Below are 26985 nucleotides of genomic sequence, written 5' to 3' on the forward strand. Positions count from 1 at the left end.
GTCCAGTTCAGATGGCTGAACTAGTTACACGATTCAATAAGTTGGGACGCTCCTTTGAGGAACTCCATGTTGATTGTTGAGCAATTAATCACTCTTACATGGATCAAAGATTCAGCAATATTGATGGTTCGCACCGTTTGCGTCAGCCAATAGAACTGGAACTTGAAAAAAAAAGAACTCTCTTCTCACCAAGCTCGTACCCTTTTCTTGTTCCTGTCTTCACCGAAGGGAGAAGACCTAGTCTCGTTTCACACATCTAGCTGAAATCAAGCAAAAAGTTGACTAATGTATGCATCCAAGTTTATTAAGTTGGTTGATGGATTGCAAAATTTTGTCCGACAAATCAACCCCATGATATCGGACGTTCCCCCGCTCCATTCTTCATTTGCCACGCCTACCCAGCAAACCGAATGGCTGTTCCAAGCCAGTCATCAGGTATGTTTCCTTTCAAGTCCCCGCTCAATGCCCTAACCGAGTGGGTTGTTGCCGCCTGAATTCATGAAGAAGTAAATCTGAAATTGTCGATCTCTTGAAAGTCTGGTAAGTTAAAACAGCAAACTCAAAAAAGTAACCTTCACAATGTAAACGTCAATGCCAAGCTTTGCAATACTTGCAGCTTCAGAAATCTTGGTTTGCATTCCCCCAGTTGTATCATGAGTAGCTACTGTCATTTCAACTGTTCACAACAATTGATACAAAGTGAATTATATGTCGAAGGGTTAGTTATGACATGGACCGAACCAAGATCAACTCATGTAGACCCAAACAAAGAGATAATGACAGGCTTCATTCAAATATGCAAAGCGGGACATGAAGTTTCATGCTGTCAGAATGAAATCAGGCATTAAAGGAGCATGAACATGTGTTTATGCCCTGATTGTCTCTTCAACTAACCTTGGCTGTCTTCAAGAGGTGGTTTCACAACAGACCAATTCCCATCTTCTCTCACAGCTGTTGCATTCAAAAGATTCGGTTATGGGTTGCGGTTCCAGAAGTTTGATCCAATAATTGATCCAATAAATAATGTCCACTGTTGGTCTGCGACTCAAAAGTGAATGCTCACCAATCTCCTTTAGGAGCACGGCATCAGGTTCTGTGGGAGGACGGTCATATACCCCAAATACATCTGTCTTGACATTAATAGGATAACATTTCTTAAGATTTCCAGCTTACAATGAGAAATTAGGGGCTCAATATTCATCTCAATGCCTGGTAGCAACAGCCGATCAGTTGATGTTTGAATTTAGAAGCTTGCGCAGCGGCTAAATATTCAGGCATTTAAATGATGCAAATAGTGCTACATTCGCAGACATGATTAACCTTAAGTTATAAAGTTAACTCCGTGCATGTTTGGAGCAACCAACAAGAATGCCAAATATTTTTAAAATGACAAAAGACTATGCAAGGAGAAATGCAAGTCATATCAAATTCGCATGGTGGATACAAGGAAAACCACATAATCGGGCTTCAAATGCTCTGCTAGATGACGTATGATAACATCTCCACTCAATATAGTGCAGCCCTGATAAAATAGAGAACATGGTACCACATTATTAGTCATAGTTGGAAAGGTGTACAAGATTACAACTTAAAGATGAGATAAACAACCTGTAACTCATCAAGCACTGCATCTCCATGAAGGACCTGGAAGGCATGCCGACCAAACAAGTTTTTAGCTCATTGATATCTAAGCAATTCCGTATAATATGTCTGCCATAGCCAGGCAGAACAAAGTAGTGCTTGACAGCAAAATGATGTTGACAATACTAATGTAGTCGTTACATCCCAGTCAAGCACAAACCATAAATGCAACATAGATGCACCCTTACCATCTTCTCTACTTTGATGATTGCCTAAATCAAGATAATGCAACCAAGTCACGCTAAACATGTTTTCATGACGAAAAGGTCTTCTGATTTGAATTTTTTTTTTAACAGTGCATTGTTGAAGGTAATGTTAAATTATCAGAACTATAGACTTTTCTTTATAATTTTAGATTTGATTTTTTTAATTATGAAACAACTCGAGTGTTTCAAACAATACAACCATTAACATTTAATGTTGCTCTAAGTCATGAAACATTTTCATAATATTTTCAAATAAAAAACATATAGTTGTTCATTTTGGTGGAAAAGTCATGAACCAAAGCCAAATCTCCACTAAACAGACCCTTTTCCTTTCCAATAAGTGAGAATAATGGAAGTTACTATCATGGATTGTTTAAACAAAAGGAAAGTTCGTTCTTATTTGTTAATAAATCTGTTCATTTCGAGTGATTCTGACATCTGAAACGACTTTCTTGCATGAAGCGGATGATAATGAAACTAAAGAAATCATGTCTTTGCCGCATCATGATGTAATATGTTGCTCTTCACAAGAAAAATCACAAAGAAGAATTCCCCACAACAATCTGTCGCTCTGGAGGACAAGAATTTGTGAACTTACAGGGATGAAACCTAAATCAAGAGCCTTAGCTACTGTGGACAAATCGGCTGAGGCAATCTGAAAATATTAACAGCTGAGGATCAGAAAGGAACTAAGAATCCCTCATAAGAAATAAATAAAACCCAGAGAAAAGTTTGCTCATATGCTGAATATGTTTCATGAAGCAGTCAAGTGATCTCTCTATATGTCGGCACAAAAAATATAGTCTCTTAAGGCGCCTCTGACATTCTTTTCACGAGTCGACCATCCACATGAAAAGGGAGATATTCCAATAGAAGGGAGGCCCTCTGCAGCAAATAAAACTCCCAGTCAGCATTATCTTTATCTTTTCTTATTCTAGAGATCAAGTCCAGAAACTGAGCTTCTCGTCACTACCAAAATAACTTTAATCTGTTAATTGATTAAGACAAGAGTCACAATCGTATAATAGCGGAAAGCAGACAGTAGAGAAACTTGGAAGCAAAGTGTGGCATGTGCTTGACGGTTGGCAGAATACATGGTGGTCAGGGTAAAAGTAAAAATGAATTTCATTAACAAATGAGCCTCATTAATTGAACATCCCAAAACAACTCAATGAACAAGTATTTTGTTCAGCTAAACAGAATATCAGCCTCTGAAGTTTATGCTTGGTGAACATAGAAATTCAGGAATGGCTGCATAAATTTAGTGGGCTCCTTGCTAAATTTAGCACCCATTTTGGGCACTGTAACCTTTACCGAACACATTAACTGACAGGTATCTTCTTGGAAGTCAGTTTTCAAGACATGAGTTTAGCTCCAATTGGAAGAAGAGAAGCAACACGCACAGACAAGAGAACAACCTTGCAGTAAAAGTTGGACACTAAATGTGAATCACTACCTCTTGCTAATGCTCTAACAACTTCAAGATTGAGTGTGCTCACCTGTATGTTTGAAAAAAAGAGTAGTTATAAACAGAAAATACAAGGAAAAAGGAAATTAAGTATATAATTTCCACTCAAGACTTCATGGAGCAAAGACAGAATCTTGCATCTCCAACATGAACAGCACATTTGATGCCTGCCGGAACATCAGGACCATCTTGAGCACTCAACAAATAATGAATAACAACTTGTAACTCATGATATTAGACAAGTCATGTAATGGTGGCATTTGTATGATAGAAGCAAACAATAAAGCTGTCATCCAGTGTCATCCAGCATCAGTGTTTAGTTGGTGACAATGATGTAATGCTCCTCAAAAGTTCATAAAGCTTTTAGTATTGGATGACTGGAACAGCTTTGATTAGCATGTTAGTCCAACCACCGACACTCGCATCAGTCAAACTTTCCGACCATTTTGAAAGACATGTGATAATGAAAAAAGATAGGGTGATCCTTTTCCTGTTGCTAGCACACTATTATGTCAAGGTGAAAGACTGCGTTAGGAAGCATCATTTAGTTCCCCTGGTCAACAAGAAAGTGAAGTCTCCAAATAGGGAGCGATGTCAAATAGGAAATCATAAGAATGTAAACAGGATGGCTAACAAAGGAGGTTCATCGATCTTTAGAATATGTAAGTTGACCTTCTAACTGAGCCAAGTATGGTAAGCAAAGTCACTTCTAATTGTCCACCAATTCTCGTATGATCTTCTTGAGAACTGAGCCATCATTTCTATCGCAAGATGACTTCTAACTACTCAGATAAGCACCCCGAGATTTGAACAAATGACCCAAAAAAGATCGCATCCCGGAAGGGCGAAAAAGCCCAGTTACAGAGGACGTTTTGCTTCTTTTTTTTCTTTTCTTATTCTGTTTGTTTAGGATGCCCAAGTAGAAGAAGCAATTTCTTGAGGTCATACTTCCACATGAATTACTTATATCCACGATCATCCACATGTGTATTAAAGTTGCCCAGCCATTTTCAGAAATTAAAAGCACCTGCAATAATTATAGCAGCTAGACATGCGGAGACACTGTCAATGGATGGATACACCAAAGGAAGAGAGAGAAATGAAGCAATTAAAGAAATCAAAGACTGAATCTCACTGAAATACGCGTAGCAACAAAACCAGCCTTCACAATAGGTCGTTTCAAGCCTCCTTTATGAACCCCGGATTGGCTAGCTTGAAAATGCCCGAAAGAACCTGAATTCCACGTTGACAATTCAATTGCACGCTAAAACCACAGTATCCATAAAAATAATATAAATGAACTTGATCCTTAAGGAGGATTTAGTTTGCTCCTCCCCATATGTCGGAAACTAAAGATCACAAATTTAGCTGCGCTTGCTCTTCCTGATGGAAAAGATTGTAATACTGTGCAATATCTCAAGCCTTATAGAGTACAAGCAACAACTAGCCTGCTTTAAAAATCCTTCCAGACCCAAAATTTAGCAATCCATAACTGACCTGCTCCATGGACAACAATGAAACTGCTCGACTCCAACAACTCTTGGTCTTTAAACTCATCCACGTCGAGGGATGTCTCCAACTTTCCATTTCTCTTGCTCCAATCCATCCCTGGGACCTTCGACGAAGAAGAGCCCGAGATCATCACTCGCCTAAGCTGTGTTGCCACCATCTCAAGATTAGCCTCATTGATCTTCTCTAAATCATTTTTGCATGTGATAGCCGCTCCTCCTGCGCCGCGGACATGGCATATCATCATTTCTTAAAGCCAAATAAGAATCAAAACAAGACATCACGCATCACAACTTTAAATCGGTATCCCCCCATCCGCAGCACCCTTGCTTATCAAAAGAAATCATCCACTGCTCTCTCCAATATCAAGAAACCACCAACAGTAGTTCAAAGAAGCAAGAACATTGTTTTCTGCACTCGTTATTGGTCTACGCACGTATAGCTTCGCGAAGAACAGAGGTGAACCCAACGACTGGGCAACAAAGACAAGTGCAAATCTTGGCACAAGAGAACTGGTTGAGACGAACAGACGAACATGAGGTGAGCACGACCGGGAAGAACGGGGTCAGCTATTGCAAGAAGATGCACCCATTGGGTGTGTGAAGCGATTCATCGTATCGAAACAAAATGGACAGAAAGAAAAGAAAGAAAGCTGGGAGGAGACGAGACGAGAGAGAAGAGGAGAGACCAAGTTTGACGATGCATCGAAGTGGCTTGACGAGGTTGCGGTGCTCCGATCGCTGGTGGTCGTCCATCACTGCGCGCTTGGGTCTTCTTCGAGCTCTTTGCTTTGTTAAAGACGCTCCCTTTGCTCTTTGTTCGAGCTCTCTGCGTTGTTCCTTCAATGAAGACACTCTCTTTCCTGCAGAAAAGTTGCCAACTTTATTGGTTCTTTGCTGTTAAAAATGGAAAACGAACAAGCTGACCGAAAGTCAAATTCTTTATATAGATCCGAGTTCCATCCGTGACACAAGTGCGGCACAATCGACGGCTGTGGTTGTCTCAGATCCACACATCATGTAGAGGGGTAAACAAAATCATTAAATAAAGAAAAAAAAAACAGACACCAAAAACCCCAAATACCACGCTAACGGTGATACATTTACCTTGATTTTTTTTTAGTGACGCAAAAATTCTCAAATTTATACTCGTGTGATACATTTACCTTCCGTCAATGAGGATCGTTAAAAATCTGCTTACGTTAATGCTAGAAATCAAACATTGTTTCACGTGACTTAATTAAAATAAAAATGACGTTGCTTTGACTGAAAAATCATCCGACGGAATCTTGATAGAGGGTAAATATATCACATAGGTACAAGTTTTGGGTTTTTTATATCACAAGAAGTTTATGTTAAATGTGTCACAATTGGTATAATTTGGGGTTTTTGATGTTGCAAAAAAAATTCATGATAAATATGTCATAATGGACATAATTTGAAGTTTTTGTGACATTTTCCCTTAAATAAACCCCAAACTTGTGAGGAGATGCTACCCTCGTGTTCACTATTCTAAAGTTATGTATATGAAGCTAGAGAATTATTCTTTTAATGTGCACGTAATCTCTTTTCACCTATTAGCTTAAAATTTTTGTATGGTACTAGAACCAAGGTTTTGGTTCTTTTCGCAAATGTGCGTTTATCCCGTTAGTTAAATGTAATATCCCACGTCACTTTACTACAATAGGTTTATATACTCTTTATATACAAGCGACTCCCTTTGCTTATTGCTTTAGGCTTTTGAGTTATACTTTTTGACCTCGTATTGTACAATGAGACCCAAGTTAAGCGGGGGAAGTGACTTCCCTCATAAGCAACCATTATTGAGCTGGTCGAAGCTCTAGGGCTACCACTCCCCCGTCGGTGCCTTCGGATTTGTGGATCTTTGAAGTAGATCCCGAAACTAGCGCCATCTCGACGGAGGCCATGGAATTTAGTCGATCACCACAAGGTGATCGCTTCCTAAAGCGACGGTAATCAACAGCCCAACAATCCTTCATCGCATTCTCATGTTCGTTTTTCTCTTCAATTCAGGCTCGAACGCGTGATTTTTACAAGGTGATTACACGGACCATGATCGATACCGACACCCGAAATAGTAATTATAATGTCCTATTCAAAGAACGCAAAAATAATAATACATCGAATAGTCTTTTTAAGAGCAATTCCACGAAAGTTTTTATTTTTGGGGGTAACTCTCGTCAATGGAAAAAAAAACAAAAACAGAAGAAGAAGAGGAAAATCATGGAAAGATGTCGTCTCCAGTACCGGCGGCGGTGACGCCGTCATTTTATTACAATCCCATCGAGAACTTAGCTGTCCGAACCAAAGTGTCCCATTTTGTCAACGTGGTTCACCCGTTTCCTCGAAAAACAATATGCACTTATCGATTTATTTATATATTAACCAGAAAAAAGAAGACACAAAAAAACAAAAAACAAAAACTCGTGGTCTCTCCCTAGAGAGAGAGAGAGAGAGAGAGAGAGAGAGACTTACAGTTGCAGGTGAGATGGTGGCGTGGACTTTCTTGTACTGATTTTCTCGCAGTTCCAGATCCTGAAACACTCTCGCCCAAGGACGGAAAGACAGCGACCCATTATCGCAGGCGCAGAAAAGCTTCGGTTTTTTTGTCCTTTGGAAGACGAAGAAGAAGAAGAAGAAGATCGCCGGAGAAACGAGGAGAGAGAGAGAGAGAGAGAGGGAGCTTTTCTTGATTTTCTAGTTTTTTTTTGGCTCGCCCGAGCATGGCCGCCAACGAGAAACCGCCGCAGGCGTCGTCGTCAGCGGCGTCGTCGTCGGCGAAGCCTCCCGCGCGGCCCACCATCACTCTCCCCCCGCGCGCCTCCTTCGACTCCTTCTTCTCCAACGGCGGCGCGGGCGCGGGCGCAGGCGGCGGCTCCTCCGCCGGGGTGCTCGGACTCGGCCTGGGCTTCAGCCCCGGCCCGATGACCCTCGTCTCCAGCTTCTTCTCCGACTCCGACGAGTACAAGTCCTTCTCCCAGCTCCTCGCCGGCGCCATGGCCTCTCCCGCAGCTCACCGCCCGCCCTCCTCCGCGGGAGAGCCCGCTCCCGCCCCCGCCCCCGCCCCCGCCCCCGCGGTCGCGGGCGGCGACGGGGAGTTCCGGTTCAAGCAGAACCGGCCCGAGGGTTTGGTAATTTCGCCGCCACCTCCCCTGTCGCCGTTCTTCGCGGTGCCCCTGGGGCTGAGCCCCACCACGTTGCTCGACTCGCCGGGGTTTTTCTCGCCGGTAACTGCAACTAGCTCATATATACTGCTTTGAAAATGGTCGTTTCTAGTTTCAATTTGTCACTGTTATTGACTGACGAGCTTGTAGCGACTCTAAGAGAATATTGGATTTTGAGAGTAATAAGTTGTGTTGTTTGCTTCTGCTTAAATCAAGCTTTGTCGAGGAATCAAGTGTAGAGAGGACTTTCGTATTGTGCTGGACTTGGAATGACAAAATGGACTGAACAGAGTTAGGAAAAACTGTTACTGGAGTGGAGATTTGCTAAGAGAAATGATTGGTATTGAACGAAATGCTTCAGGATTGCTGTAAGACCTGTTACTTTTTATAAAAGGAGGAGGAATGTTGCTGCTGAACTTGAAATTATAGGCTTGAGGTGCCAAATTTTCTGGAGAAACTTCGGTTTGTTAGGTTGGGGCTACGCATGGAAGTGTCAGAATTTCTATCGTGAATTTTATCGGGTTCTGATTTTGCTTATATCAAAAGGAGTGACTCGGAAGTTGCTCCATACCGTTTGTTTGTTGATAATTGCTTTATGATTGCCAAGTTACCAACTTTAAGTATACTTTGGCAAATTCTCCTTTTTAGCTCCATGAGATGTTATCATAACGGCGAGAAAATGCTTTCTGATTATGATTAGTTCCAGAGCAATGTTTTCTGAAACGGTTTCTCTATCTATCCGTTAATGTTTTACCTTTTTAAAAACTATTTCTTTAACAGGAAATATGAGTGGGAAGAATCCTCCAAAGCATAAGCTGTACAATGTTCTCCATGAATGTATCTGTCAGGGCTAGCAATATTATTTACTGTGTAATAGTCTGTCTGTTTGTGCTGGGGAATAGTCACTTCCAACTCAAAACTCCATCGAATTCTAAACTTCACTTTCTTGATCATTAACCATATAAAACTCAAACCTGAAAATTCTTTAGTGAATGATGGCGGTGCTTCTATGACCAAAAGAATTCTCCTCTTTTCTTCTGTTTACCTCTCTTTGTGATGTTATATTTTTCTTTATGAAAACTCTTGAAAAGTATAGTTTCCCTTGGACAGACGATTCCAAAAAAACCTGAGCAAAGAGAGTCATTTGTCATGTAACTAACTATTACATTGTTATGACTTTTTCTCCTATTGGGAGATTTTATTATTGCTGATATTGTTATATGTATTTGTGTTAATTTCCTCTGTCCTTGTCTCCGGCGATAAAACTCATGTCTTGATTGCTTATGTTGAATTGTATGTAAGTTGAACTCCAATTTCAATCATTTGAAGATCTCTAGATGATTTTGGATTTTTAGCTTAATCATATTTGAAGATCTCTAGATTCCAGTTTCTAGCGGTGATATTTATTTGCAGAGTTTATGAGATGTGTAGGGGCCTTTTGGAATGTCGCATCAACAAGCCCTGGCACAGGTCACTGCACAGGCTGCACAAGCCCAGTCCCTTATGCAAATGCAAATTGAATATACAAACTCAGCATCTGCAGTGCCTGCGACATCTCTGGCACAGCCAATGTTCCAGCAGGCACCATCTTTACCAGATGAGAAAGTTGCAGTGACTGAGTCGTCCGAGTTATCGCCGTCTGATCTGAGAACACAACTTCCCTTGCAAGTAGATAAACCAGCTGATGATGGGTACAATTGGAGGAAATATGGGCAGAAACAGGTTAAGGGTAGTGAATTCCCGAGGAGTTACTACAAATGCACACATCCCGAATGCCCTGTCAAAAAAAAGGTTGAGCGTTCTCTTGATGGCCATATAACAGAAATAATCTATAAGGGACAGCACAACCATCAACGTCCTCTAAATAAGCGCTCAAAAGATGCTGTAACTGCTGGTGGTGGTGATTCACATGTTCAGGAGCATCCGCAATTTACTTCCCATGTTCAGAGTAGTGATTTTAACCAATTAAAGGATGGTGAACCTTCTAATTTAATGCTTAGAAAGGAGCAGGAATCTAGCCAATTAACTCCTGAGCATTTGTCCGGTACAAGTGACAGTGAAGAAGTTGGTAATTCTGAGTATGGAGCAGAGGAAAGATGTGAAGGTGAACCTGAACCCAAAAGACGGTATATCTCAACGAGTCATCGTCTTCTGATGCTTATACAGTTTAACTCCCTATCTATTCTAATACACAATGAATTTGTTCTATGCAGCAACACAGAAGTTAGGGTTGTGGAGTCTGCTGCTTCACTCAAGGCTGTAAGTGAACCCAAAATTATTGTGCAAACAACTAGTGAAGTTGATCTTCTGGACGATGGCTACAGGTGGCGGAAATATGGGCAGAAAGTAGTGAAAGGGAATCCTTATCCAAGGTGATTATACGCTCCTTGTCAATGGTTATAAGCTGGTAGCTATAATTAGAAACCTCAGATTCTGATAATGTAAAGCAACAATCTGGCTTGGGTTTTTGTTGGTCGTCCTTCAATGATATGTCGATAAAGATGATAGCTCGAACTTTGAAAGAAACAATCTAATCTGATTCAACTATCTAGCTTTGGCATAACAAAATTGCTTACTATACTATTACTTGAAGCTGTCCGTAACATATTTATGCTTTGTTGTGATAGTTTCTGGACCTCTGTCACCAATTGAGATGGTCTAAACTTGTCTGCACTTATCAGCATTTTGAAAAGGTTTTATTGTTTATGCGAAATACTGATTTCAACAAGTAGATGATGGAAAGAGGGTATTCAATATTCATATATCTACTTAGTGAGCCTGAAGAAGGAAAATCTGTGTTTTCACTGGTAGAAGGCTTACGCAATACATTGGCTTCTTGTTAATCCTATAACAGCATTAATGCCTTTTCTTTTACATGTTTATGTTATATGCATGTATCAATAATGATGATATGAACATATACGTCTATGCTACTACACATATATTGGATTTTAATATCGATCTTTTATCTTTGAGTAATAGAAATAATTTGTGGATTGTTCTAGTGTAATGCATATAACAGTTGTTTATCATGCATGGTGATGATTGAAGCCGTACCAAAGCACCATTACCATTTTCCTAATCTCATCTTTAGATTGGTAACGAACTAAAAAATGACGATTGCATTGAAGGTAATATTACATTTATGTGATAATTAGATATAACAAATGCATATTACTTTTTCTCTATCTTGCATACATAAGTTCTGTCTCCTGCCCATATAATTAAGCATCGAGCAAATCAGTGTCCATATTTCATTGAAAAGTTTGTCTCCTAACAATAGAACATAAGCACATAAAGGACACAATATACTACTACTTCCTCTAATGACAATCTTTTGGATTCTTACTCTATAAGATATTAACAATTCAAAATTCATCAACTACAAATTTAATATAGCTCATTAGGTAAGCCAGAGTAACAACAAAAATTATTTAATAGGTAAAGCTCACATGTATTGTTAGTACCACATGTTTTTAATATCACGCCGTTGCTAGTGTAAGTGTTAGCACAAAAACTCAGCTCCGATTTTGGTGTTACAGATTACTGAATCATTTGCCTTTTACCATATATAATCCACAATTTTCCCTAGTCACCTTCTTTTATCATATATCCCTCACTACCAGCACTTCAGAAGCGCAAGTGCATCCACCGAAATACCAGAGGAAAAGAAAAGTTGAGAATATCCAAGATCACAACTGGCATAAATTTTCTTTCATTTTGAACCTTTTTCTTCTGTGACCTAAAGTTCTACAGATATTACAGGATTTTAATTGAATTAAGATTTCTGAGGTTGAAGTGAGTATCTAAGATACTGTGCTGTTCTTTTAGATGTAAATTATGAGGCAATAAGCAACCAGATTTACTGTTTGTAATTTAGTATGTTGAAAAGATGGTGTTCTTCTGCATTTAAGTCGATCAGCAATAATGCTGTGGATGCTATAATACTTTCTTTACTTGTTAAATGTGCAGGAGCTACTACAAGTGCACGACTCCTGGATGCAATGTTCGTAAACATGTGGAGAGGGCTTCAACTGACCCTAAGGCTGTCATTACGACGTACGAGGGTAAACACAATCATGATGTTCCGGCTGCCAGAACTAGTAGTCACAGTATTGCCAACTCTAACATACCACAGGTTAGGCCACATCATGCCGAAGACAATAGGCACACCTCAAGTGGCAAGACAGATTTCGCGAATAGGCCGATAGCACGCCTACTTTTGAAAGAAGAGCAGATAACATAAACTTTTCTGGTTTTGGGAATATGACAGAGCATGAACAGTAGACAACAAAGTGCATCAATGGGGAAAAAGAAAAAAAGATGTAACGTCTGCTATTTCAGTGAGCCAATTTATCGTCAGCATTCTGTGGCCATAGTTTTGTTCAAGGCCGAGTGCTCCACTTGATGATATAGATCAGAAAGAGGGACAAATGGAAAGGAGCCTGTTTAGGAGCGAGCTTGCGATGCGTTGTTGTATGGGTAACTGCCGAGGCAGAGCATGTTGTATTTAAATTTCTTTTCCTACCCTGCATTCTTTTGTACATGAAGATACAATAGTGATGCTTTATAGAATACATCATGTTGTACTTTATAATACTACTACTTGTGTGTTTGTTCTTCCCATCCCAATGGAAGTTCTTTGGACAGGTTGATGAATGCTTACTTTGAACGAGTTGCTGTTGTCTCAAGACTATTTGCCTTCAGATGGGGAATGATATACCGTGTCATTGCTAGGAATGCGTGGAGGCAACGACTTTTTGAAAGAGCTTTTTGTCAGCTGTGTAGTCCTCCAAGCACACTAATCAAGTACTACAGCGTAGGAATTATTTTCAGGACGCTAACTGAAAATAATGAAGTTCGATAATTACAAACATCACCCATTATTGAAACGTGCAAAACAGATCTCTTTACATTTCCAGAAAATGATATAGCTGTTGCTGCTCTGACTCCCACTTTTGTGGACCGCATCTTACATGGGAATAGGTTTAATGAAACAATGTCTGCCATTCGATTTCGGATACGTATGCAAGCTATTGACCAGTGGAGACTCAGGATTGACATGCATAGTTTGGAATTTTCTGTCTTGCCAACTGGTTGTTTGTGCGGAAGTAAAATAAAAACTAGTGTAGGATTTGTATTCGTTATCAAGAATCTTCATTGATCATTGTCAACATGAACCCGACTGTTCCCGCGAAAGTATATGCATTTTTTGAAGGTTTGCTGATCGTGGCCATATCAATCATATCGATTCGGCGACTGAAATCATTCGAATTTGCAATATTAGGAGCCCTCTTGATATTAAGAGTGATATCCTGGAGAGTGCATTCGCTTTAACGATTCAGTTTCACAGATGGATGGTCAACTATTATGGTCCAGAATAGTCACATATTTCTTAGCGGATGGAGATGAAAACAAAGCATTGATTAGGATCTCTTGAGAGTACAAAAAGAATGAATTAAATTTTATTCAAGAACACATCCCAGCGCGATTATCGGCAGGATATGAAACACTTGCGTTGAAGCATTACATCCTCTGCTAATTTCATCCTTCCTCTTCTCTCCTCACGCGAAGAATAAGCGTCTTTCTCTGAAATTATTTACCAGTTGACAAACCGCTCTCGATCCCCCTCGGTGCTGATGTAGGGTGTTCTCTGTCATTTGAGACATCAACCTTCATCAAGGGTCACTATCGTTGGTATCTGGCCATGATTAACAAAATCGATCTTATTCAAACGCATGCAGCATAAAACTTGCTCGGGAAGTTCCTCTTGTTTCTGTGCCTGTCAACCAAATCCAAAATTGGTGGTTACTAAACATGACAGTTGACAGATGAAAAAGTCGTAGCAAGGTAATGAACTTATTAAACGGCCGAAAGCTGGGTTTCACATGTCTATAGCTGAAGAAAGATTAAGGGCCTCATGCATCACTTAGCTGGTATTTAATGAGCTAACTAAGCAGGACATCAAGGTGAGAAGGCAAGGTTATACCTGTATGGTTAGACCCAGATCGAGAATGCCGTTCTTTAAACGATCCCGAAAAGCTTCTAATCCTTTCCTAGATATGTAGCTGAATCGATGTATATCAAGGTCAATCTCAAAATAATTAGGTCCCTGCAAGATAAAAGACATTGATTAGCATATAAGATACCACCGACATGTTCAAAGTAAAAGCTTACCATCGTCTTACATAGGTCCAAAAAGAGACATGTCTGATAGGGAAAACGTATTTTAAAGATCAACTGGCAAAAGGTGTATGAAGCTGATCGTGTGATACATATGTGGCAGTAACTTTCTGTTAAATAAATTCAAATGGAGGGAGAAAGGAAAAGGAAGTACCTAACTGGGTCCCACTATATCTAAATGACTGTAACGGAGCTAATAAGAGTGGACGATATTTCACAACTACATGCAAAAGACTAAAATTTAACTGTATTAACATAAGTGCAGCAACGGAACTGCTATTTATTTGTGTCATATCAAGTGAAATGACATGCCGAAGAGAAGCATTTAACAGGTGTTGGCCCGTCAATATGACATTTTAAAATGCAAAGAACTTCAAGCGCTTGCATAGTTTTGCTGACATGAAGGATAAATTTACAAGTGAAAAATCAAATGCCATCGGAATGATAACACTCCCTTGGGTCACGTTCTCAAGATTAACTAGAATGAATATGTTGTAAGTTGATTTGGGAAACAATGTGACAGAGTCTAGATAACTCTCTTCAAGAATGGCTCGAGTTAAAATCCCGAAAAAAACGAGGAACGGAATCTCAACGAAGTATATACAAAGAATACAAAACCTTCAGTTACCTTGAAGAAATTGTGTTGTGGACGCGAGAGAACAGGCTTTTCATTATAAGCATGTAAAAGCTTCCTTTCTGCTGAACTAAGTTGAAGGTCCTCTGGGTTGACCACCCCAACCATGATCTTTAGCCTCTCTCTAAAATGAACTAAGCTCTCCTTTGCAAACCCTTTAACTTTTTCCATTTCATCTGCGACCAATCTCTGCATTGGAAACCAATCTTTGCTGTTATGAATCATTAAACAAGATGACAATGCCATAAAGTTCGATAACATTTTTAGTTTCTTTTGCATCGTTCAGAATGCTAGAGGAATGGACGGGTTATGTTTCATCCATGTGATAAATGGACCGGAAACATTGACAGTAGCGAAGGAAAGGATAGTGCATGAGGAGGTTCCATCAAACTCACAAAAGTTCAAAACTTAGTTGAGTTCTTTTCAAATGATCATATATTCTCAGTACCTGGTAACAGAATTCTAGGATATGGTGAACGAAGAAATGGAAAAATATGGCAAGTATTCAGATGAAGTTGTCTGTAACAAGAAAAACTTGCAGTGATTGCCTACCTTAATGCTATCTTGAAACTGAGGAGAAATCTCTGCATCAATATTATCAGATACTTTGAAATATAACACAAGACTCATTCCTTCCCCATCATTATCACCAAACATGGTTGTGGGGTAGGTTGGAAGCTGCAGGAAAAAGAAGAAACTTTTCATCTCTACTGCTCAAAAGAATTTTAACTTCTGAACAAAATGAAAAAGACAAGTCTCACCAGAAAATAGACCATCATACACAGTAAAATCCATGCATTGTGCAGGATATCATAATGAAAAAAACTGTGGTTTAATCATCTCTACCTTTTGCTTCCTAGCCATCTTAAACAGGACAAGAGAAGAACTAGCAGGATGTTACTATAGGTTACTGATTAAAAGAAGTAGAAAAGACTGAAGGTTGTTACTAGGAATTAGGAAGTGCTAAGAGCACCACCCTTACTTATCGACACCATCCTAATCAAACCAACCCTTTTCCTCTGTGCTGCACTCTGTGGTGTGTGTGTGTGTGTGTGTGAGAGAGAGAGAGACGAGAGAGAGAGAGAGAGAGAGAGAAACCTGTATATTAACTATTAGAAGAGAGGGCACTTTGTCATGTCCTCTGACAGAGGGAAGATCGAGGTGTTGAGCAATATGATGTATCTTTCGTGGGCAAACATATAAATCAGCCCCAATGGGCACATAAGGGCTGCAATCTGGAGCTGGAAATTTCCTTTTGTCCCTGCAATTTTTGCACGTATAGTGAGAATTAAGATAGTGAAATATGAACAAAGTGTACCAAAAGCCAAATTACAACGACAGTCTTGTTTGTGGGAATAATTTAGTACGTGCCAGAAAGATTAATTCAAGAAACATGCCTAAAATAATTCTCTCCACGGAGTTTAAAGACCGAAGGCGAAACTGCAGACCAACTTCCTGCACTTGGCTTCTCCACTTTTGAGCATGGTAATAGAAGTCCTGCTCTGGGCCTATATATGAACCTCTCCGATGTACCTGCATACCAGTTCATAACATTTGAAATCCAGTGTAGTCCATTAATGCATGAAAGCTACTCTACTCATAAGCACCGAAACATTAAAAAAAAGTACATTAACCATAATGGATAGCGATACTGAGAAATTCATTTAAGAAAACTTCTTTGACTAAGCTGAGAAAACCAAGAAAAACATAAACAGTGGCAATATGCTGAGGAAACAAAATTGAAAAGCTTCAATTAGCTTATTATAACCAAAGATCCATGCTGCTTTGGCCATAACACTATGTTCCACAATGAGCCAGAAGATCTGACTGGGAAAGCAGATACTTGAATATCACATATTCACAACCATACGTTTGAAAATGTCTATCATCTGATCGAATTTGTAAAATCTTCACTTGTTAAAAGTGATTCAACAAGAAAATGCACCTTCAGTTGACTCTCCCTTCAGTAACATTCTACAAAAAAAGAAGATGAAGTGCCTTTTTGGAAAATATAATGGGATTGGTGCTTAGCAGCCAAATAAAAAATTGAAAGCCCAATGGCTTGGACAGTAGAAAAGGCATTAAGATAACTCCAGCACAACCTGTTAGCTATTTAAACTTCATCAACAAATACTGAGACGATAAAAAACACAAATATCACATCAAGCAGTAGCATTTGTGGCCTGGAAAAGAAATGGGAGAAAGTATTGTGAACTTACAATATTCGGTAAAGGTTTCTTCTCCATCACAGGATTTCCTCTTGAGAGACAACAGGATAACTCTTGATTTCTTTCGTTGCAAAGACACGGGACTCATGGGCATTTGGTTCTTCCAATCAGAGTTCCCCGAAGGTTGCAACTTAGCTATGCAAGTTTTCAAGTTGTTTTCCTGCAATTTTTCTCTGGGATCATGTACACCTCCATCTACTTTTACATGACTGTCACAAAAGCCCTCATATTTACACCCTGCATCTATGTAGTGCAATTCACTCTCGTACTGAAGAACTTGACCACTCGGTACAGCCCCGGTGGCATTACCTACTGAAGGAAAACCATCTGCAACCAAACAAGAGAAGAAAACAATCACACATTGATCATGAAGATGATGGATTGAACGGACCAATGGCCTCATCAAGAAAAGAACCATTACCTCCATGTAAACTAATGAAGTCATCATCTGAATCGGACTCTAGGATACTGACCGAGTCAAACCAAGCTTCTTCCTGGCATATTCCTAAATATAATTGAGTGCGAGTGAGATGGTATGGCTCTTGCAATTATCACATTTTCAGAAAAAAAGAAAGAAATGATACCAAAGCCTAGCCAAAACTAATAAACGATGCACCGTAGGATACGATAGACATAATGTTCAACATCTCAAATTTCTTTATTAATGTGACTTCAATGAGATATACAATTGAAAAGGTAGGGATTCATATCCCCAAATTATCTCTGTCGAGGATTTAAGATAATACGATATCAAGGAACAATAACTCCACGTGAGAACACATTTAACATGAGAATAAGTGAGCTTTTCACGTAGAGAGAGAGAGAGAGAGAGAGAGAGAGAGAGAGGATAGTACCGTTTTCATCAATTTGACTGTGGTTCCATTGTAATTGAGTTAAGTGCAACGTCATGTTCGAGACATCTGATCTCTTGCAAGCAGTAGCAGCACCTTTGTTGAAATCCATATGAACAAAATTGCTCATGGAAATATCTCTTACACGATTTCCAGCATCGCTCTTCCTTATAGGCACATCGACAACTGAACTGCATATTTTTCGGTTCCATTTCCCAGGTCTTCTAAAGTATCTCCTACGTGTCTTAACTTGCTTATGTGTGGTTGAAACACAGCCACCCATTACGATTCCTGTGTTTTATAAACTTGTGTTACAATGCATCAGGTGGGCTTGTATTTTCTACTATCTACCTCACAAAGTGAGCATGTATCTGAACTGAGAAAAGGAACCTCCCTTGTTTTGCAACAGCAGATTTACAGAGGAATTCATGTCTGCTGTTCTTAAAAAACATATCAAAGAAATTCTTTGAACTGGATACGTACATCTAAAATGTCTTTTTTTCTCCATCATGGCTTTAGCATTCAGAAAAAAGTCACAATGATAACTCTAATGCATCTAATAACATCAAATAATGAAACAAAACAAGCGCGAAAAAGAAGTCAAATCAACCAAAATGCCCATATTTTTACAAGAGTAGAGTGGCATCATTGTGAAAACAGAGGAATCTCCCCTGAAACAATTCGGTAACAAGTTTACAACTTTTCTAGTCGTAGTAAATGTTAGATTGAGTCATGGAGACCACTTGGAACTTAGCAAAGAGAAATTTAATATTGTTCAATTGCACTCTTCATTAAATTTAACAACGTCCAAATCATGTCAAATTGCACAGGCAGATTGACTTGCAAACTCCTGCTATAAAATGCAGGACTGCCAAATTTCTAACGACTTGCTTGACACAGCACGGTGGAAACATTGATTAAAGAGGTGATCCATTCTTCAGTGTCTATGAGATCAATCAAACCAAGGTTATCTCTAGTTGTGATAACCATTCTTCCAGCTAAACTTGATGTAAATCATCTCAAAAGACTTGTTATGAGGGATAAGGTACTTACCTCCGAGAAAGGCACATATGCAGAGTATTGTCTTTGTCCTCTCATAAAGCAAAGCTTCCTAACTCAGTTTTGGATGGAGGCATCTCATAGAGGGTCACTCATTGCACAACCATACTCAACTCCTTCAAATGAAACCATACAAGATAAGAACACACGCAGTGAAACTCAAGGTACACCCTGCTACAGCGATTGCTCTTCAACCAGAGGAAAATAGGAATAGAAGACGATCCAAACAATCGCCGAATTCAGACCAAAATATAAAAAAATTTCCCCTTTAGACAGCAAGCGATATTGAAATCTTAGCCAGCAAGAAAATGAGAACAATCTGGACAGGATATAAGCACATAAAAAAATGCCAGCAAGATAGAAATGAATCTCAATGGAGAAGGATGTGTCAGAGACAAATAAAAAAGGATAAAACTGGAGAACTACCAAAGCAAAAAGAAATGAGCAGTAACAGGTCATTGTCATTCCCATAGGGAACAAAGAAATTATTTGGAATGTGCCATGTGTAAAACCTTTGAACATAATCAAAGAAAGTGAAATAAACTACTTAAATATCAAAGTGAAGACAATATGCTTAATCAGAGAGAGCACAGCACTCAGTTAACTGGAAACTTCACCTCAATATCATCACACCGTATGCTTAGACACATGCAGAGAGAGCACGTTACAATGGCTAAAGCCAAAAATTTTAACCTCGGGAGAAAAAGTCCAGATTAACAGCCTCAGTATTCACATATTGACCACCAAAAAGTTGTCCTACATATCATGGACACCCACCAAACAAGAAAAGGTCAAGAAAAATGAATTGGCAAGAACTATTACGAGTCAGCAAAGTTGACCTCCTTTTGCAGATACATGCAAGAGATGTAACAAGCTAAAACTTCCGAAGAAAAAACAGGGTTCTCATGGGAGAGAGTCAATCCCCATCATTTGCCCAAAGAAACAAGAAGAAAAACTTTTGGCATCGCAAGAACAACGGAGAACACCATGGAAGAAGAAACGAAAATACAAGAAAGAAAAAAGAAAGGACAACGAACCGGGGGAGAAAAAACACAAACCTGAGGAGAGTTCTGACATGCAGGACAAAGAGAGAAATTACACCCCCAGATACTTTCCCTCTCTGAAACTGCAAAATTTCAGAGAGAGAAAGAGAGAGAGAGAGAGAGAGAGAGAGAAGGTGATGTGATCCTAATTTATAGTGTCCCCGTCTTTCTCATCGAAGGCTTACGGGACGGGGGGTGGGTGATCTTAGCAGAAAATCCGCGTCCCTCTTCCCCCACGTGCACTCATGTCTCTTGCCTGAGGACGAAAGAACTCACCACGGCCTTCCTCCCTCTCCCTCTCTCCCTCTCTCTCTCCCCTCTTTATACGATCTGCTGCTGCACCATCCATGCATGTACTTTTTACTATTATTAATATGACCACATAACTCGCCGCCCGAGTTCTCACAGTGTAAACTCAAAGGGATGAACTGGGGCGCCGAGCGTTCAACCGGGGGAGCACGTTCATTGGCTGTGAACCGAACTCGCCGTTTTGCCGGTTGGCCGCGGGAGGAAAACGTCGGACTTGACTTTTTCTCGGATTTTGATGGTTTTATGTGGGCACGAGGGACGAGACTTTTGAAGACCTTTCACATATACAGACACGGTCACACGGTTCTTTTTCCTCGTATTTATTATGCGTAATTCGGGACCATATAGTTCTTCATAGGCGCGTGCGACATTATAACACGGGATATTTTCTAAGTTTTAAAAGTTCAAGATTGATTGGCGCGTGATGGGTTCCGGGGTTTCGGATTATACCCATCATGCACCTTGCACCATGTAACATAATCTTCCGGCATATCTACACGAGCTAAGTCGGTATGACAATATTAGTGCTTATTGGTAGTTTATCTCGGGTTTGCCGTATAGGACGGTCGGCGACGACTGGACTTCTACGTCAATCATTTTCGGCGAAAATTGACCGGATTGATTACATTGTAATTTCACGCAAAAATTTAGGATTAAATTGATAAATTTGAAAAGTTTACAACTAAATTGGCTGAATTGACATCTGTATAATAAATTTAGAACTGATTAGATAATTTTACCCTGAAACTTGCGGAACTGACAACTTCTAATGCTTAGGACCCATGTAACTATTAGTCTATTATATCTTTTGTAGCAGACAAATTAAATTATCTATTGTTCAACAAAACGTAGGTGCATATATATGTAATTTATATTCCGGCTCATATACTGTACGGACGAGAATTTGATTTTCGTATTTTTACCTGCTTATCGACATAGTCACCTTGATCATAAACAAATGTAAATAATTAATTAATCCTATATATCTATCTTTTTCAAAATAAAATTATTATCTTCTGTTAATTCTATAATCATTATAGACCACGAATTATCTTGAGGGGATGGCGTTGGGAAAATTTCAATTCGAGGAAATCACCATCTACCGCGACGTTTTGTTATATGCACGCTAAAGTCAACTTAGGTAGCTTTCCAAATTAATTTGCTCTCCCTGTTTCCTCTACCATATATATATATATTATTATTTTTAATTTCAATTTTCAAATCGAGGAGCAATCTTGGAAATTAATAGTGTAAAAATACATCTTCAATGACGCCCGACATAAACAATCTTTTTATTTGTTTATTATTTTTTTTGGTGAAAGATTCGATGCAATTTCCAAGCTGCACATTTAAAGTTCAGGAGTGGTGTTAAAAATTTAATAGATTGTTTAGTACTTTCACTTCGGCCTAGAATTTATATTAAAAACGGTTCGATTTTCGAACTCAATCGTAATACCAAACAAATTTCAAACTTGCACATTCAAAGAAGTTCAAGAGTAGTCTTAAAAACTAAATATTGTCTTTCTAATGCATTCATTTCAATCTATAAATACAGAAAGAGTCATATTTGCCTTCAACCTTAATCAAAGAAGCTCCTTCCAAATACCAACCAAGCTTTCGATTTGTGGGTTACAAATTTGGATATTACCCATTTTTTTTTAATTAAGTTTAGATGCGGGTGCTTGTCCATACTCGTAATCCACTAGTGATTCCTCCCTGATCAAGAACGGAGGACACGTGGTCAAACATGAAAGGCAAAGTAATAATGAGTTGTAGGCTTAGGTTAGTACCGTTTTCATTAGAGCTTGCAAAAAGGCAAATTGGATTGAATTCAAATTGGTGTGAGTTTCTCTTGACACCAAAATGAGGATCGGCATAAATGCTGAATCGATTTTAATGCCGAATCTGGTGTATAATGGGAATTAGCCATCTTCCGAAATTCGTTTGGATAAAGTTCGGGAACATGCTAGGAAGCAAGCGTGAATGGCATCATATTCTGAATTCGGTAATTGATGAAGATCGGGATATTTACCGAAACATGGAAAGTTTATAATCGGGAATATACCGAAATTACAGAAAATCGGTAAAGATGAATTATGACCCAGCCACGTGAATCATGATAATAGGAAGTTATGAGCAAGAAGCGGAGATAGTGAGCACGAGCAGATTGTGGAGAGTTACTTGTCCAAATTTGAAATCGTCCCAGCGATTGAGATCAAGTTTTGGCGGACAATGAATTTGGAAAACGTGGTTAGATACAGCAGTTATTGGAAGCGCCAAGATTCAAAATTTGAAAACATAGAAGTAACCTACAAGCAGTTACAGGGTATGAAGAGATACAAATACTCAGAAGACAGAAAGAGGAAAAGGAAATCAACAACAATGCAAAAACACTCAAGTTTACCTGTACTTTAGTTTCCTCTGTACATTTACTTCCTGCATTTACAGCTTCCCGCAACTTTAGTTAACTTTCAAGTCCTTTACAGCTTTCATAGGAGTATTGTAATTTAGCTTGGAACTTTGTTAATCTCAAATTCATTTTCAATCCATTCGATTGCTATCCGTTCCATATAATCCTGTGTTATATTCTTCTTTTCACCACAACTCTTCTAGAAATCAAGCCACAGAACCTATCTTAATAAAAACCGAAAAATCAAAGATTCGGTGAAAGGTATTCCTCGTCGTAAAACGAGCGAACAGTTTCAATAAAGGAAGAAGAATCCAATCAAAGAGGGAAAAGTACCAAAAAAGTCCTAAACCTTTTGCATTAGTGTCAATTTAGTCCTAAACCTTTTTTTGGTGCCAATTCAGTCATAAACCTTTTGCATTGGTGCCAATTTAGTCCTAAACCTTTTTTTGGTGCCAATTCAGTCCAAAACCTTTTGTTTTTGTGCCAATTTAGTCCTTCCGGTCAATTTTGACCGGATTTTGCCGACGTGGACGCCTGCTGGTCGGCGGCCGGTCATCGGCACTGACGTGGCTCCGACGTGAACAACTTTAATATTATTTTAATATTTTTTTGAATTTTTGTTTTTTTCCTTTTTTTTCTTTTTTTTTCTACTTTTTTTTTTTGGTCTCTCCCTCCTCCCTCGGCTTGGCCGCCGGCCCGGCTGATCGGGCCAGTAGGCCGAGGCCGGCGAGCTCGACCTCGGCGGCCACCGGGCGAGGGTGGCCTCGCCCGGCGAGGGTGAGCCTTGCCTTGGTCGGGCGAGGCTCGACCTCGCTAGATCCGGCGAGGGCTCGAGCCTCGCCTTGGTCGGGCGAGGCCCGACCTCGCCGGGCCTCCGACGAGGGCTCGAGCCTCGCCTTGGTCGGGCGAGGCCCGACCTCGCCAAATCCGGCGAGGTCGGGCCTCGCTCGACCAAGGCGAGGCTCGCCCTCGCCAGTGGTCAGCGAGGTCGAGCTCGCCGGCCTCTGGCCGGTCGCCGGACCGGCGACCAGCCAGAGGGAGGAGGGAGAGACCAAAAAAAAAAAAGTGGAAAAAAAAGAAAAAAAAAAGGAAAAAAATAAAAATTCAAAAAAATATTAAAGTTGTCCACGTCAGCGCCGGTGACTAGCCGCCGGCCGGCAGGCGTCCACGTCGGCAAAATCCGGTCAAAATTGGCCGGAAGGATTAAATTGGCACAAAAACAAAAGGTTTAGGACTGAATTGACACAAAAAAAAGGTTTAGGACTAAATTGGCGCAAATGCAAAAGGTTTAGAACTGAATTGGCACCAAAAAAAGGTTTAGGACTAAATTGGCACTAATGCAAAAGGTTTAGGACTTTTTTGGCACTTTTCCCCGATCAAAGACGTAGAGGAACGAACCTCTATATGGGGTTTAAGCACACATTGCCGGCTTGATTCACCGCTTCATTCGCCGATCGCAAACAATCTCGAAATTGAGTCATTACTTGTGTTTTAATCCATGTCTTATTTAATCTATGCAGGTAAGACAATACGTTATAGATACGAAATCCACATGAGATGGACATAATCGATAGAGAAACAAAAATCACGAGAAAAAACCAAAAAAGGGGTCTCTATCACAGCAGAGAGGCAAGCATTTCAATTTTCTTTTGTGCTTTTTGTCTTTGTTCGGTTCCTAAACGTGCGATTGACGACGGCTCTTTACCAAAAGAATCATCAATTTATGTACACGTCCCACTCGATCCACCTAATGACACCCATTTTGTTCTTAAAAGAATTAGCAACCTGAGAAACAATGGCCTTTGCTTGAGCTCTCATCTAACTCAAGACCGTCTTGTTAACGAGAGAAGCACATCGACCTCTAGTTTCAACGCTCCCACAGATTTCCTCGTTTCTTAAAATCTCTCCTGCCACCAAACTTTGATACCACGAAGTAGAAATTTCAGCAAAATGAAGATGTCGAAATTCCAAATTTCTCTGACTAATTGTTCACGAGTGAAGTCAAATGAACACGGCTCGATTAGTTAGGCATGCGAATCATGTTCTCCCGAAGGCCAATATCTGCATAATATTTTTACAAAGAAATTGGGGAGGAGGTGGGACTTTGAGGTCGTTTAATTAATTAAACCTAGACAAGTGTTTCATATCTGATCAAACTCGAGTGGCCTAACTTTTGTGGAAGTTGTTAATTGGGGCAGCGAGGCAATAGGGTTGTCGTCACAGACACACCAAATTTAGTTCAAGAATCAAACTCTTGATATAGCAACACACCACTCGATTAGGTGCGCCGTGGTCTTGTACCCGACTCCTATCAACCTATCTGGGTACTAATTCAGTGAATTATATGTATGGCCTAGCCAACTACATATGATTATGGTTTGGTATGTGTCCGAATAAGTGTTTCTAATGGACAAATGATTAACGAAGAAGCGTACGCCCCAACCTCAGTTTGTGGGACATAAGGTATCTTTCTAATTTGCGAAAGTAGCAATCAAAGTTTGTCCCTTTTCAGCCGCTGATCTTTCAGCTCACGAACATGGTTCTTTTGATGTTTGATGGGACTCGATAGGTGCTAGAGGGGGCATGGGACAGCGCTTACAAGCTATAATAGTACGTGATTTTGTAACATAAGGACTTACTAACATTATTAGTTAGATGTTCCACATCATGTCCCTAACGCATTGTCTAGACCCTAGAAAAGCTTCCCCTAACTAAATGATCAATTTGTGTCAAACGTGTGTATTTCGTTGAACCTAGAGCAGCACATGGAGCAGCACCATATTAATGTTGTCCATTAGGATTAGCAATTCAACTTAGCATACGTTAGGATCAGCAATTTAGCTTTCGGTCAATTCATGTTAGCATCCGAACGACCCGATTTTAGTTTTACGTGACCAAAATAGTTTTTTTTTTTTTGGTAACCGAGGTGTCCGGGCCAGCTTGCGCGCACCTCGACTATTCCTCGGGAGACTAAAGACAAAGAACCCACCGCCACGCCCCCACTTAAATCACAAGCGCCAATGTGAATCGAACCCTGATCAAGTGCGCCTAACCACACAATCCCAAGTACGCCCTAACCAACTGAGCTACCCATGGGTGGGTACGTGATCAAAATAGTTTATTACTTATTATGAACAAAATGCATTGATTTGCGTCAATAAGCGGCTTGAGCGTATCACGTCGAACCAAATTCTAGTTTTCTCTCTATATTTCGCATATCGAATCTCGCGCCGTTTGTTATTATGTATATGAGTTTTGTCCGATGTTACCAATCCTATGTTCCGATGAACTGGGTAACTATAAAGTGGGGGCCAAGATTAGGGTTTTGGACTATTGAGCATGATTATGTTAAATGAAAGTCAGCATCCTAGGGTTTAGTGCGAGAGACTTTCAAGCTGTCTTTCTTCGACCTTTTCTTTACCTCCTTTTCATAGGGGATGAATCCACGATTTATAAGATCATTTCTATGTATGGACGATAAACATGTCATTTCCATTCATTTTCTTGTCAGTGAGCTTTGTCGGTCCAAACCCATGGTGTGAATTTAACCTAATGTGGTTGGAACAAAATGACAATCCACACTATAAACTAGTGCGAGCGCATAAAGTACGTCTCCATCCAAAACAAACCTAAATCATGATAACAATCTCTCTTGCCATATTCTAAGTCTTTGTTATCTCAGGAACAATACAGGACCAAATCCACTGATTGATATTCTTATCGTAGTTTAATGGTCTTGATAGGAGTAAGTGAAGAGTCGCCGAAGAACCCCGATTTGTATAATGGTTAGTTCGTTCTAGATGGGGTCATGGAAACCATAAAGACAATGGAACAAGAAGCATATATTATATGTTGAAATGTAGTGATATGGCCATTAAGAAGTTAAATTATGCCAAACCCTAATCATTATGTTGTGGGAAACAGCTACAATACCACTCCCCACGAGCGTCCACAATGTTAGAGAATTCTCCAATCATCCTAATTATCTCTAACAAACGACTTGTTCCCCCTCGGCTCGAAGAACACACCTACGACCTATCTCACCAACTCCATGAAAGGTATCCATGCTCTACCACTTTGATGGTGATGACAAAGTTCTTTTCTCTATTGCTCATGGACGACTCTTTAGTTAGGTGTTTTCGGCCTTTCTTTTGTTCATAATGGGCGAGGAACTTTTTGTCACTTTCAAGTATGATATTCCCCTCGCCACGAATCAATTATTGCGAGTCGAGATACGGTGGATTCTTTTCAAAGAAGAGT

General features: G+C 39.8%; 3 protein-coding genes across 5 annotated transcripts; 1 reads left to right on the forward strand and 2 right to left on the reverse strand.

Annotated features, from left to right (window-relative positions):
• Positions 1-32: 32 nt before the first annotated feature.
• Positions 33-5725, reverse strand: LOC115671973 (isopentenyl phosphate kinase). Of its 3 annotated transcripts, XM_030593701.2 has the most exons (12): positions 5513-5725; positions 4813-5043; positions 4451-4548; positions 3304-3346; positions 2671-2732; positions 2446-2502; positions 1609-1644; positions 1445-1522; positions 1064-1130; positions 895-951; positions 573-676; positions 33-490 (listed from the first exon to the last, which is right to left on the reverse strand). In XM_030593701.2, exons 1-12 carry the CDS (start codon positions 5577-5579, stop codon positions 395-397), a joined length of 996 nt encoding a protein of 331 aa, XP_030449561.1. In that variant the 5' UTR covers positions 5580-5725; the 3' UTR covers positions 33-394. The 3 variants fall into 3 exon arrangements, with proteins under 3 accessions (XP_030449561.1, XP_056165824.1, XP_056165825.1); XM_056309849.1 differs by lacking the exon at positions 2671-2732 and having other exon boundaries at positions 3266-3346; XM_056309850.1 differs by lacking the exons at positions 2671-2732; positions 3304-3346.
• A 1562-nt stretch (positions 5726-7287) lies between these two features.
• Positions 7288-12634, forward strand: LOC115671967 (probable WRKY transcription factor 4). The gene is made up of 4 exons (XM_030593691.2): positions 7288-8071; positions 9440-10134; positions 10222-10380; positions 11981-12634. Exons 1-4 carry the CDS (start codon positions 7568-7570, stop codon positions 12252-12254), a joined length of 1632 nt encoding a protein of 543 aa, XP_030449551.1. The 5' UTR covers positions 7288-7567; the 3' UTR covers positions 12255-12634.
• A 779-nt stretch (positions 12635-13413) lies between these two features.
• Positions 13414-19958, reverse strand: LOC115671968 (uncharacterized). The gene is made up of 10 exons (XM_030593692.2): positions 18958-19958; positions 17908-18195; positions 17475-17558; positions 17045-17380; positions 16223-16358; positions 15924-16086; positions 15378-15503; positions 14820-15014; positions 13998-14120; positions 13414-13790 (listed from the first exon to the last, which is right to left on the reverse strand). Exons 2-10 carry the CDS (start codon positions 18185-18187, stop codon positions 13677-13679), a joined length of 1557 nt encoding a protein of 518 aa, XP_030449552.1. The 5' UTR covers positions 18188-18195; positions 18958-19958; the 3' UTR covers positions 13414-13676.
• Positions 19959-26985: the final 7027 nt, after the last annotated feature.

This window comes from Syzygium oleosum, unplaced genomic scaffold (genome assembly GCF_021117445.2).
Source record: "Syzygium oleosum isolate NSW1041296 unplaced genomic scaffold, Sole_v2.1 Sole_v2.03, whole genome shotgun sequence".
Taxonomy (NCBI): Eukaryota; Viridiplantae; Streptophyta; class Magnoliopsida; order Myrtales; family Myrtaceae; genus Syzygium; species Syzygium oleosum.

What these genes read in the sequence shown, in the direction of transcription:
- LOC115671973 (XM_030593701.2), bottom strand. Translation starts at nt 5,579, where the DNA reads ATGGACGACCACCAGCGATCGGAGCACCGCAACCTCGTCAAGCCACTT. An exon ending in CATTGTTGTCCATGGAGCAG is followed by an intron (nt 4,549 to 4,812) that starts GTCAGTTATGGA and finishes CGTGGAATTCAG; the next exon opens with GTTCTTTCGGGCATTTTCAA. An exon ending in CCGATTATGTGGTTTTCCTT is followed by an intron (nt 1,131 to 1,444) that starts GTATCCACCATG and finishes ATTAATGTCAAG; the next exon opens with ACAGATGTATTTGGGGTATA.
- LOC115671967 (XM_030593691.2), top strand. Translation starts at nt 7,568, where the DNA reads ATGGCCGCCAACGAGAAACCGCCGCAGGCGTCGTCGTCAGCGGCGTCG. An exon ending in CGCCGGGGTTTTTCTCGCCG is followed by an intron (nt 8,072 to 9,439) that starts GTAACTGCAACT and finishes TGAGATGTGTAG; the next exon opens with GGGCCTTTTGGAATGTCGCA. An exon ending in AAAGGGAATCCTTATCCAAG is followed by an intron (nt 10,381 to 11,980) that starts GTGATTATACGC and finishes TTAAATGTGCAG; the next exon opens with GAGCTACTACAAGTGCACGA.
- LOC115671968 (XM_030593692.2), bottom strand. Translation starts at nt 18,187, where the DNA reads ATGGGTGGCTGTGTTTCAACCACACATAAGCAAGTTAAGACACGTAGG. An exon ending in CTTCATTAGTTTACATGGAG is followed by an intron (nt 17,381 to 17,474) that starts GTAATGGTTCTT and finishes GTTTGGTTGCAG; the next exon opens with ATGGTTTTCCTTCAGTAGGT. An exon ending in CACAACACAATTTCTTCAAG is followed by an intron (nt 14,121 to 14,819) that starts GTAACTGAAGGT and finishes TTTATCTTGCAG; the next exon opens with GGACCTAATTATTTTGAGAT.